The sequence below is a fragment of the Gobio gobio genome (genome assembly GCF_949357685.1).
Source record: "Gobio gobio genome assembly, chromosome: 10".
Taxonomy (NCBI): Eukaryota; Metazoa; Chordata; class Actinopteri; order Cypriniformes; family Gobionidae; genus Gobio; species Gobio gobio.
The window spans coordinates 49,165,538-49,178,831 of record NC_137116.1 but is presented as its reverse complement, the minus strand read 5'-3'; the positions used below and the strand labels follow the sequence as shown (position 1 = coordinate 49,178,831).

The window sequence follows — 13,294 nt, the reverse complement described above, 5'->3', positions numbered from 1 at the left end:
AATAGATGTAGGTGCAACCAATAAGGTTACCAATAAAAATAAGGCAACCAATAAAAATAATCCTAATTTTACAGAAAAAAACGTCAGTTTTTTACAGTATTTTCTTCTAATTTTGAATTATGTTTAAAACAATGTAAAATTACAAACAATATCTAAATAAACAACTTGACTGTTATTTTAAGGATTATATCATTAATGACAAATTACAGTAATTCTCATTTTTTTATACAGGAACATCACTGTATTATTTTTCTGTTTTCATAAATAACAAATTCATGCAAAATTACAAACAATATCTGTAAATTAACAACTGTAATACAATATTTAGCTCATTATATAAAAGGTTTATGTTTATGTCCATACTAACAATTTAACATTATTCTTTGTCTTTTTAAAGTAAATCTTATTAGTTTTATATTTACACTGTAAGAATAAAAACCTTAAAAAAAACAGCAGCTACAGCTGCAAAACAAAAACCGTAAAATAAGTCAAATATCTTAAGTCAAATAAAGTTAAAAAACTTCACAGAAATTTACATTAAACGTTTTAGAGAAAACACTATTAGTTTACAGATTTTTCCTTATTTAAATTAAGATATTTTACTTTAATTTTCTGTTTTACAGTGAAGGTGTATTTTTACATTCAAACTGGTTTTACATTCAATTCTGGATACAAATATAACAAAATATCTAGCAAACTAAATATCAAACAATAATTGTTTTTAAAGAGTACAAATCTGCACTGCTCTCCAGGTTGAAACTTTCAAGCCTCTGCCCACACCACAAAACACCATTTGACCAATTAATTAAATATAACAGCAAATAAAAATAAATATACACATTTTCTAACTGTTGTTTAAAACAAGTTTTTTTCTATATTTGCCAGGCTATTTGCTGTCTTTCCGTGTTCTTTTGAGCGTGATTGGTCAATCTGAACGTCATCCAGAAATCTGGCCAATGACAGTGCGCGCCTTCCGTTTGAATTATACACCCGTTGTCGTTGCTCGTGGCTCGCGGGGACGCGACGCGATCGCGGCGTCTAATCTTCAACAGGACGGCTTCTTCTGTCCATTAATGGCATTGCATGGATCATTTTAAACCTGTTAAAATCTTATTTTGGACGAATTTTGATTGTGGGATGTCGACTGAGAACGAAAAAACATGAATACGAACAGACTAAGTTTCCAATGGCGGACAGCAGACGGCAGAAGGTAACGTAAATCCCTTTATATTTTTTCTACTGCTTATCAAGATATAACGTTAGTGCATTAAAGTCATATGCTAATCGTGATTAACTTACATATTCTGTTTCTGTGTTGTGTTGTAATATTGTTAAGATAGGGCTGGGTGTTATGGCGATCTGATGATACTGACTATTGTTAGTGATTTTGCTGTAAACGTTAACATTACCGTTTTATATTGCGGAATGGGAATATAGCGTATATAACGCAGCACTGACTGTACTAAAACTTTTTGACATTTTGACAAGGAAACATGCATGAATGTAGAATAATGAACGGGACATGCATGTGTTAAAATAAGCTTCTCTCAGACAGCAGGCGATCCCGAAATCAATTATCTTTCTGTAAAATGCACACAATTATCTCAGAAACCTTGTCATGTGAGGTATTCACTTGATTTAAACAGTCAGTTATGTCTTAAGTAAAGTCAAACAGTTCAAGTTAACGTGGGGAAACCCGGATGCGTGTCATTCTGTGCATCCGTTCTTAAAGGGGCTGCAGCTTTGTCATAATTTTAATAAAACAAAAGAATAGAGAAGACCTTCTGCTTCTTTTAGAATCAAGTGATATTAATTAATTGAATATCATACAGTGAAGACTTTTAAAGCAGTATTATTCTGTAGCATTTTAATAAAATATCCATCAAAATATATATATATATATATTGTGATATCGTTATTGTAAAATAAAATTTCTCATGTATGTATAATTATATGGTCATAATGCCCATCCCTACTGTCAGCTAGTTTTAAGATCAAGCTTGTCATAAAATGTAACAGAGCTTTGGAATGAGTAATCTGAGATCATGTACTCGTTCAGCAGAGAGGACAGGAAACCACCATACTTGGACTCTGAAGAATTATAGGCAAACCAGGATTTTGGATCTACTGTAAAGTTTTTGTATGGGCCTGGTGAGTATGTTTTGCAAGTCCATGTCCGTAAGTTGATAATTAATATTAATGTTTTATCAAACAAATTAATATTAATTTGTGTGTGTGCATGTTTCTTCCCCCCTCATGATCCAGAAGTTTTGGATCCATGATCCTGAAGAACTTTTACAGATGTTGACCCTGAATGTGTAAAAGGTAATCTTAAAAATGTTGTCATTATTTTAATATTCTCTGTTTTTTTCTGTAATGTAGATGCATGCGTTTTCTGTGAAGTTGCTTTGAAACAATATCAGGGTTTTTTCTACATTGAAAATTTTTTGCCGGCCGCCAAAACAAATTTTTGTCCCGCCAAAGCCTTATTTGTTGAGTTATTGTGATTTATGAGTGATGTAGAACAGATAACTGCTGCGCTTGCGTTAACTGAGTGACAGAGAGAATGACCAGTGAGCTCATCCCCCGCTCGCACGCTCTCTGTCTTCAAAATAAGCATTCTTAACTTTCTAATGTTTCACATATTACGTTAATCAAAATCAAAAGGTCGGAAGACCGAATCCATGTTGCACGTGGCGCTATCAGACGATGTCTTCCTTTAATTACCGCTGGGTGTGAAATGCGCTCAAAAAACATTGACTGATTCTCTGACCAGCTGACATAAAGCATACTTTCAATAAACAGGAAACAAATCCTATCCGGTTATGAAGTGTTTTCTGTGTGTTGACAAATCTTTCGCGATGTTCTAACAGACGGGATTCACACACAACGCGTCTGCTAATGTCCGATTCGCCACATTATGACTCCTTTGAACCGAATCATTTTAACGACTGGTTAGAACTGATCTGTCCAACACTGAACTAACAAATTAGTTTAATAATTTACTCAGAACAACACCTGAAATGAGAACACAAGTGTGCTTACCCACTTTAGCAAGAGTGGATGGTAAGAATTATTTTTAATTATCAACAGTCTTTCAGCTTATTTATGTGGACAATGTGTAGTAAAATAAATAGCCTAAAATCATTTAGTTTAGACTGGAGTGAGGTGAACCCAGAACAAATGTGTTGTTAGCTAGCTGATTGTATATGGCAGAAAATTAGGCTATTTGTTCATTTTTTTAATACTATTTTTTTAATATTGATATGATTATATACCAAAACAATTATCAGTAAATAGTGTAAAAATGAGGAACAAAAACAAACATCAAGGTATCAAAATAAGCAAAAGTTACAAACTTTTTTTGAATTTATTTCAAATTTATTGTCAGTATTGCGCTTGCAGATCAAGTGGGTAGGGTATTTTTTTTTACCGTGCGTATGTGTGTGTATGGATGACCATGTCTGTCAGCCACCACCGAAGACCATTTTTGACCCAGGAAAAACCCTGAATATGTATTGTGAAAAGCGCTATACAAATACATTTTAATTGAATTGTTTTACTTACTTTTATTGGCATTAACTATATATTATTAATGTATTATTTGGCAGGTCGCAAGATGTATTTTATTTTGTGAGACTTTGCTGAGGAAGTATTCTTTGGCTCAGTCTGAAAAGGCCCAGAAAAGAAACACTATGAAGAACATCACACAGAACCGTCAGAGAAAGAGACGGGTAAGTTAAGAAACCGGTTAAGCTTTTCCCCCCCAGAATGTTACTATACTCCTCTCTGAGTTTTAGTGGTTAATTCACTGTCATGTTTTGCAGTTGCTGGAGACCAGGTCCAGGGTTGCACAAACCAACACAGAACCTGTGGAAGACAGCAACTATAGACCTGATGAAGATGAAGATGATGCTGTTGTTAATGGAAGGCCAGTGTGGATGGTTTGGCTAGCTACTACAAACCAGACTAGACTGACCCACGCAACGCATCACATCACCAGCCCATCACGGCAGTTTGAAAAAATGTTCAAAACTCAAACAACATTGTGTTAGAGTTGGTCACAATTCTTTTATAATTATAATTTTAATATTCAATTGTTCCATTTTATATTTTCTTTATTCCTATGTTTATATACTTATACTTTTATTGGTTCCCATATATAGAGTATTTACATATATTTTATATACACTTTTTAATTTATAGATTTCTTTGTCTCGTTTTATATTGTATACTTTGTATGTTTGTTCCTTTTTAGATGTCCATGTTGCTTTTGATCTCCACGTTTTGTATTGTTGTTCCTCTTACGTCGCCTTCCTTTAGAAACATTTTGTTCACTTATCTTTTCCCCCATTAATTTTAATGTATGTTTATAATGCTCTTTGTTCTTTTTATTTGGTTATATTGTTTACTTGGAATATTTATATGTATTTTAATATATTTTATATACACTTTTTTTGTCTTATAAATTTATTGTTCTCATTTTATATTGTTTAAGTTGTATATTTATTCTTTTCCTTTTTATGTTCACTGTGTATTTTATTCCTTTACATCTCTGTCTTTTAAATGCATTTTGTTCATTTTTTTTTTCCCTTTTTGTTTTTTACCAATTCATTTTAACGTATATTTATGTTCTTTGGACTGTTTATATTTTTACATTTGTTCCTTTACATTTTCATCCCTTTTAAATACATTTAGTTCACTTGTTTTTGTTTCACCATTGTTTTAATGTTCATTTATAATGCTGTTAAGAATGTTTTTTTTTTTTTATACCTTTTTAATAAATATTTCAGACTTTCTCAAATTGTTTTGTGTGTATTTTTCTTTTGGGAGGGAGAGGGGATTATTTTTTATATATATATATATATATATATATATATATATATATTATATATTAATGAGCAAAATCTGCATAGCTGGCCTATAACCAATCAAGTCCCTATGCTACAAAACCTAGCCCACCCTTAGCCTTAGAAGTAACCAATAAAGTCACTTGACTGGGTTTTCAATGCGCCCTGTCCTCCAATAGCAGTCTGGGTTTTGGGAGTGGTTTAAAAAAAAAAACAACCAATCCAGTTTGAGATGAAGGACCAATAGGGGATGGAAGGCAAAGCTGTTTAGAGGTGTGAAAATGTCTCCTGGGAAAAACTTGATGGGATTATTTGCCATGGCAACAAATGGCTGTAGCATGGGAGTATACGGCCACAACATACATCCGATTTGGTACCATTTCGGATGAATACGGACATATACGGATCCATGGAATTTGACCTATCCGGCCAGTATACTCCTGGATTCTTCCGAATTTCAGCAGTGTATACAGGAGTATCCTGGTCCGGATACACCTTTTTTCATGCAGTGTGAATATGTGTATTATTTGTTAGTAGTATCGCAGAGATGAGCTGTAAAATGATGCAGTGGCCCTGTCACATTCACAATAAACTGAACTGTCAACACTGCTATCAGGTGCGCATACTTTCTGATTAAAATAGTTGAAATGAAAGTTTCATAAGCCACTGGGTTGTATCAGGCCAAACGGAAGAAAACCTACTCGGTTTTTCTCTGCAGGCGGAAATAACAAACCCGCCGCTCACTAGCAGAGAAAGAGGAAACCACAGTTTCAGTCTTCCCACGTAAAGAAAGCAGCAGCTCCAGCAAACACCCTCCCTCTCTTTCTCTCTCTCGTGCTTATAAATACACCATTCTTGCACTTCATAATACGGACGGGTGGACCTGGTGTGAATTTAAGGCCTAGTCACAGGTCTAGAAACCAAGATGAGGCCGACCAGTAAAGAAACACCAAGTGGTGTCGATCTTGCTAAAGCAGTCTGGAAATGAGGTGCGTTTGCGGTTTGTCTCTTGCCGGAAACGAGTCTCATTTGATCCCTCCCACCAGAGGCTCACAACAGCAAAACCTGAGTTATATTTACGCTGCTCATCGCATCAACATGAACAAATCATCAATGTTTCTTCTTAAATAAGGTAACACCTCTTAGTTGTCTTTATTTTACAATCTTGATATGAAAAAAAGAACTTGTAGCTTTAACATTTCAAAGAATATGCCAGTGGAAGTCATGCGACTACCAATGAAATATACATTTTTCGTGTATGTTTCATGTTTTCTTGTTTGTATTATTGTTATAGTGTTATTGGAATATGAATGGATGTATTTTTGTAATAGGATGTTCCACTATAATATTTAACAGCAAATTACATAATCAAAACCAAACCAAACGTAGGCTATGTGTAACCTAACCTTGACTTAAAATCTGTAAAATATATCTAATCCTTTACTGTTAGTTGCTTGATATTGTAAAGCTCTTGGAAAACACCCATGAATTTGTTTGTTGCGGAAAGTACAGATCATCAACATGAGAACGATGAGCTCACTTCAATCATTGGTATGACCACCATGGTTCCAAGAACTGGCGTTAACAATAATCCACTGCTTTACAGTTCAATGTCAAAGTCTCTTGTCATGTTTATTACTTACTGTAGGCCTCAAATTCTCTTAATTGTATTTGTTTGGGGTCTTGAAGATTGATTTGTATAATAGTTGCAAAACTAGCCTTTTCAATCCACCTTTTAATGTGCTCCTCTGACGTACTTAAAGCCTGTTTGAACGTTATTATTGAAATGTAACTCTGTTAAATGCCAAAAGGTTATGCCTATGTACTTTTCTAAAATGTAATATTATGTAAAATAGGAATGTTGCTTCTGTTTGGGGTATATATAGCTGGGGCATAAGAGACCCCCAGCAAAAGTAATGTTTGTTTTTTTAATTTAGGACATTTTCTTTGTAGTCTTTATAATATTAGCAACCTTAAAGTGCCCTTATTATCCGTTATACAATAGATTTACATGCATCCAAAGTCAAAAACACTTACATTTTCTCATAATATTCACTGCATATCACCTCTTTTCTAAAAACGGTTTGCTCGAAGATTCTCTCTAAACCCCTCCTTTTCTTTACTCTGCTCTGACTGGTCAACACGAACCATAGGCTGGCATTATGCAAATTTGTTACATATATATGTAAAAAGTCAGACGGCCCAGTCTGTTGTGATTGGCCTACTCTGCTCTGATTGGTCAGATGGCCTAGTCTGTTGTGATTGGCCTACTCTGCTCTGATTGGTCAGATGGCCTAGTCTGTTGTGATTGGTCTACTCTGCTCTGATTGGTCAGATGGCCCAGTCTGTTGTGATTGGCCTACTCAACTCTGATTGGTCAGATGGCCTAGTCTGTTGTGATTGACCTACTCTGCTCTGATTGGTCAGATGGCCTAGTCTGTTGTGATTGGCCTACTCTGCTCTGATTGGTCAGATGGCCTAGTCTGTTGTGATTGACCTACTCTGCCCTGATTGGTCAGATGGCCTAGTCTGTTGTGATTGACCTACTCTGCCCTGATTGGTCAGACGGCCCAGTCTGTTGTGATTGGCCTACTCAACTCTGATTGGTCAGACGGCCCAGTCTGTTGTGATTGGCCTACTCAACTCTGATTGGTCAGACGGCCCAGTCTGTTGTGATTTGGTCCTTCACACACAGTTATGTCAAAATGCCCGTCTTGGCAATTATTCGCGTTGGTTGCCTGAATGTTAACAGCATATCGTCTCCGTCCATTAGGCTTGGTCTTAGTGATAGCAGCCTTTAAACTTGCTACTGTCTACCAGTGGCTTTCTGTATTAATGATAATCAAACGATAAAAGAAAAGCTTAAATAAGGATTAGTCTATAGTTAACTTATGTTGTGACTATTCCGAGTTATTTTATATTTGATTATTCAATTTCTGTGGTAGGCATATTTTTACTACTGAATACTACTGTTAGACCTCCCTGAAAAAATATACAGCATTGTTTAATTTGTATCTTTATTCTATTGCATTTATTTAGGCTATGCTACTGCTTCTAATGTGTTTATTCATTCTTGTTTCATTACTGACTATTGCAACAAATTACCTTTTAAAAAACAAATACATTGAGTGAGCAAACAGTTTGGTGAGATAATTGTAATTTCTTTTTAAAAATATCTATTAAAAAAAGTTAATGTTGAAGTATTATTGTTAATTTGTTTACCGTGGTATCGAGTACCGTGTATTTTTTGTGGTGTCGGTACCGGCTACTCGTTTTTTGGTATCGTGACATCTCTAGTCTGTTGTGATTGGTCTTCTGCTTACAGAGTGTGACAGAAACTAAACGTCTACTTTATATGAATTTCAGTTCCAGAGGCTTCCTCAGCACTTGAAACACAGCGATACGAACAATGGCGAAATGTTTTTTTCATCAATTTGATCATCCCTCATCCCTTTTGAAGTGCATGAAAAGTGAAATCGCATCAGCATTTTCATGTCGACAACACGAACCATAGGCTGGCATTATGCAAATTTGTTACATATATATGTAAAAAGTCAGATGGCCCAGTCTGTTGTGATTGGCCTACTCTACTCTGATTGGTCAGATGGCCCAGTCTGTTGTGATTGGCCTACTCTACTCTGATTGGTCAGACAGCTCAGTCTGTTGTGATTGGCCTTCTCTGCTCTGATTGGTCAGACAGCTCAGTCTGTTGTGATTGGCCTACTCTACTCTGATTGGTCAGATGGCCCAGTCTGTTGTGATTGGCCTACTCTACTCTGATTGGTCAGATGGCCTAGTCTGTTGTGATTGGTCTACTCTACTCTGATTGGTCAGATGGCCTAGTCTGTTGTGATTGGCCTACTCTACTCTGATTGGTCAGACAGCTCAGTCTGTTGTGATTGGCCTACTCTGCTCTGATTGGTCAGACAGCTCAGTCTGTTGTGATTGGCCTACTCTACTCTGATTGGTCAGACAGCTCAGTCTGTTGTGATTGGCCTACTCTGCTCTGATTGGTCAGAAGGCCTAGTCTGTTGTGATTGGTCTACTCTACTCTGATTGGTCAGATGGCCTAGTCTGTTGTGATTGGTCTACTCTACTCTGATTGGTCAGATGGCCTAGTCTGTTGTGATTGGCCTACTCTGCTCTGATTGGTCAGACGGCCCAGTCTGTTGTGATTGGCCTATTGACCAATCAGAGTAGAGTAGGCCAATCACAACAGACTAGGCCATCTGACCAATCAGAGTCAGATGGCCTAGTCTGTTGTGATTGGCCTACTCTACTCTGATTGGTCAGACAGCTCAGTCTGCTGTGATTGCCCTACTCTGCTCTGATTGGTCAGATGGCCCAGTCTGTTGTGATTGGCCTACTTTGCTCTGATTGGTCAGATGGCCTAGTCTGTTGTGATTGGTCTACTCTGCTCTGATTGGTCAGATGTCACAGTCTGTTGTGATTGGCCTACTTTGCTCTGATTGGTCAGATGGCCTAGTCTGTTGTGATTGGCCTACTCTACTCTGATTGGTCAGACAGCTCAGTCTGCTGTGATTGCCCTACTCTGCTCTGATTGGTCAGATGGCCCAGTCTGTTGTGATTGGCCTACTCTGCTCTGATTGGTCAGATGGCCTAGTCTGTTGTGATTGGTCTACTCTGCTATGATTGGTCAGATGTCACAGTCTGTTGTGATTGGCCTACTCTGCTCTGATTGGTCAGATGGCACAGTCTGTTGTGATTGGTATACTTGGCTCTGATTGGTCAGACGGCCCAGTCTGTTGTGATTGGCCTACTCTGCTCGGATTGGTGCATAAAAGGGGCGCTTTACCTTTAACAATGCTGTTCTTGTAAAAATTGAAAGAGCATCAAAAAGCCCCAAACAGAACATAAGGGTTTATTTTCTTTATCTTAATTCATCACTTTATTATTGCTTCTAACATCAAAATAATTCACTTTCTGTTAAAAATAACCAGTAGTCTTATTTTAAGAACATCCTAGTTTGAGTTATATGCACTGTTTTAGAAAGACAGAATAGTCAATAAACACCTGCATCTGTTGAGATAAAATACTCTAGTTCTTTTCGTCCAATCAGGAGATTGCTTTTGGCAAGACCATGAGTGAAGAGGAAGAGGTGCCCTTGATGAAGAGCGAAAGGGCCGGCAGTCAGAAGTCCAGCAGTGACTCTGCCCTGCAGGTGCATCTGTACTACAGCCCCTGCCTAAACTCAGAGACCACTTTCACTGTCCACAACGGATCCATCACAGCGGAAAGTGTGTGTATGATTGCTGCAAAAGAAAGCGGTGAGCCACTAACATGTTTAAGATGATCAATAATGATGCCTGTTGCTTAAAGGTTAAAAGCTGCTGTTTTTAAGTATATACTCAATTATATGCTATTTTCACTTTTCTTTATCTGCTTCCCTTATAACATCTACAAAGCTTTTAAAATGTTGTTGCTGATAACTTACACTTTAAGCTATAATCTGCTCATCTTATAATTACATACATTTATAATAGTTGTGCACATAACCTGAATTGAATATTTATATTTTAGGAATTATTCCTGTGTTCCACAATCTGTTTGCTCTGGCATCAGAAGATCTTTCATACTGGTATCCACCAACGCATGTATTTAAGAGTGAGGAGAACATCAAAGTTCACTACAGAGTGAGGTATAAAACTGCTGTAATAATCATATTTTATTTACACATATCTTACTCTAAGGGTGTTTCTTTATTTAACTAGCCTATTCATGCCATTCATTTTCATTTAATTTGCAAATGCCTGTTATGTAAATATTTTATTGTTTTAACCATCTCCCATATTTAGTGTTAAAGTATACATTTTTCATAAAAAAATACTATTATGTTTTTAAAACAATAAATGAAAGGGTGTAATAATTTCAATATTTATGGTTTTAAAATGTCAGTGTTCACACACCCTTATTCGTGGTGTCATTTCCTTAACAAACAAAAATGTTCTGTACTTGACGGTTACCAAGACCACAGTGTCTGTGAAGAGCATACTTGAAGGGTTAGTTCACCCAAAAAGTTCACTCAATTCTGTCATGAATTACTCGTCTACATGTGGTTCCAAACTCGTAAGACTTTTGTTCATCTTTAGAACACAAATTAAAATATTTGTAATTATACGTATCTGAGATTTATGTTCCACCATTGACAGTCCACGCAACTACCACTTTGACACTTCAAAAAGTTAAGAGATCGAGTTAAGAGATTTAAAATGAATTCATATGAATTAAACGGTTTAGTCCAAGTTTTCTGAAGAGATACGAATGCCTTATATGATAAATCTCAGCACATTTGTTACACAGCACATTTGAGCTTCCTCAAGAACCAATGAGGTTCATTCTCGTGTTACGCAACACGTTTGAGCTTCCTCAAGAACCAATGAGGTTCATTCTCGTGTTACGCAACACGTTTGAGCTTCCTCAAGAACCAATGAGGTTTGTTCTCACGCGTCAAGCAGGTTCGGTTAAGCTTCAGTTTGAGTTTGCTGATCAGTGTTTGTAATGTGAATTAAAGCCTAAATTCAATCGGTGTGAAATGTGAATTAATGTGAAATGTATGATATATGATGCACAATAACAAAATATTTGTATTGTGCATCTTTCCCAATCATTTTGTCAAATGATGGAAAAATATTAACTTGACTAAGACCAATTAGAGTTGGTAAGACAAAGGAGGTCAGTGTCATTTCCATCACTATCATTTGCACCACAGAATATCATCAACACAATATATAATTTGATATGAAAAGGAAATAACATGGAAATGTTCATTACTTGCAGGGAAAAATGACAGAATTCTTCTGTGATGCACTGATATGCATTGTTGGCCATTGCTAGCAGTGTAATTGGACCCACTTTATATTAGGTGGCCTTAACTACTATGTACTAACATTTTAATTAATAATTTGATACAATGCACTTATTGTGTACATACATGTTTTTACATTGTACTTACATTAAAAAAAATACCTGCATGTAATTACATCTGTAATTAATTTCTGTAATTCTGTAGACACTTCCCTTACACCTAACCCTACCCTTAAACTTACCCATATCACCACACCTGTCCCTAACCCCTACCCGTATCCCACCTCAATATCAGCAAAGGTGTTTTGCAATACAATTTGAACACAGTAAGTACATTGTACTTATTTATTTTATGTAAGTACATTGTAGTTAAGGCCACCAATATAAAGTGGGGCTGTAACTAAAACTAATTATTCAAAATAGCTGAAATAAAATATCAAATGTTAAACTTAAAATAATACGTTTAAGTTAAAGTACCGTACTAAGATGACTAAAACTGACAAAAACAATGAAATGACTAAAACTTAAACTAAAATGAAAATGAAAAGGGAAAACATGTAAAGCATACTAAACATGCTGATTGCTAGTGGACAAATTAAACAGTGAGAGAGTGAAAAGTGTTTTAAGAGAGAATCTGTTTCTGTGATTCTAAAGCTTTTCTCTGTATGTTAAAGGTTTTTCTTCTCAAGCTGGTTTGGTCAAGGGTCCAGAGCATCGTACCGCTTTAGCCTCAGCAGAGGACGAATCTGTGCAGTGCTGGACTATTGCGTTATTGATTATGTTTTTGCTCAGGTATGTACAGTATAGCACAATAATCTGTCATTGGCTTTTCAAAAGGCAATTGAATGTTATTTAAAAGCCGCATGTGAATGTGAAATGTACACCCAGTATTATGTGCCTCTATCCTGAATTTGAAAAAAGCATAAAACTGCTGACTAAACTGTTTAAGATAATTTCCCTTCACCTCTGACTGTACTCTCGTCCTGTTTTAGTCCCGCAGTGATTTTGTGTCTGGATGTGGCCGGATTTCTCCTGCTTTGGGCTTGCAGGAATGTTTCGGTATGGCAGTAATAGATCTGTGGCGTATGGCCAAAGAGAGAAACCAGAGCCTTAGTGAGATCTGCAATACAACAAGGTATGTTACAACACGAGAACGGAGAATGTCTCAAATAAATTGATGGATAGAAATTTTCTGTCCATTCAACACACAATTGAAATGTTCAAACTGCATTAACCACTGCAAAAATCTTATTCCAGCTACAAGTCCTGCCTCCCAGAGACTCACAGACAAGATATACAGCGTATGAGTCGCATATCACGGTATCAGATCCGCAAATCGCTGAATCGCTGCCTAAAGAAGCTGAGCAAATGCTCAGCTGGAGAACGCAGCCTGAAGCTCAAGTACCTGATGGAGCTGAGTGTGGTGGAGCCGGCGTATGGTTCAGAGAGCTTCACTCTGCATCACTCTGGATGGTTGGAGCAGAGCGAGCAGCAGAGGGTCAGAGCCGTTCAGGTGTCTGGAGAGGGAGGGATTCAGATACAGACCACAGAGAGCCAGGTAAGCTAGAAGAGTACCCGTGGTTATATTCAGACAGTACATCTGCCGGTGTGATGTTTTA

General features: G+C 36.6%; 1 protein-coding gene across 2 annotated transcripts in view; it reads left to right on the top strand.

Moving 5' to 3' along the window:
- The first annotated feature begins 5,585 nt into the window (after positions 1-5,585).
- Positions 5,586-13,294, top strand: part of jak3 (Janus kinase 3 (a protein tyrosine kinase, leukocyte)) — a 37,344-nt gene continuing 29,635 nt past the window's right edge. Inside the window, exons 1-6 of one of the 2 annotated variants that reach the window (XM_079827482.1) lie at positions 5,586-5,982; positions 9,931-10,138; positions 10,392-10,509; positions 12,350-12,467; positions 12,668-12,810; positions 12,933-13,233. In XM_079827482.1, coding sequence (XP_079683608.1) covers positions 9,952-10,138; positions 10,392-10,509; positions 12,350-12,467; positions 12,668-12,810; positions 12,933-13,233 — 867 coding nt within the window. In that variant the 5' untranslated portion in view covers positions 5,586-5,982; positions 9,931-9,951. The remainder of the gene's footprint in view (positions 5,983-9,930; positions 10,139-10,391; positions 10,510-12,349; positions 12,468-12,667; positions 12,811-12,932; positions 13,234-13,294) is intronic. The other variant, XM_079827481.1, reaches the window with a different exon arrangement.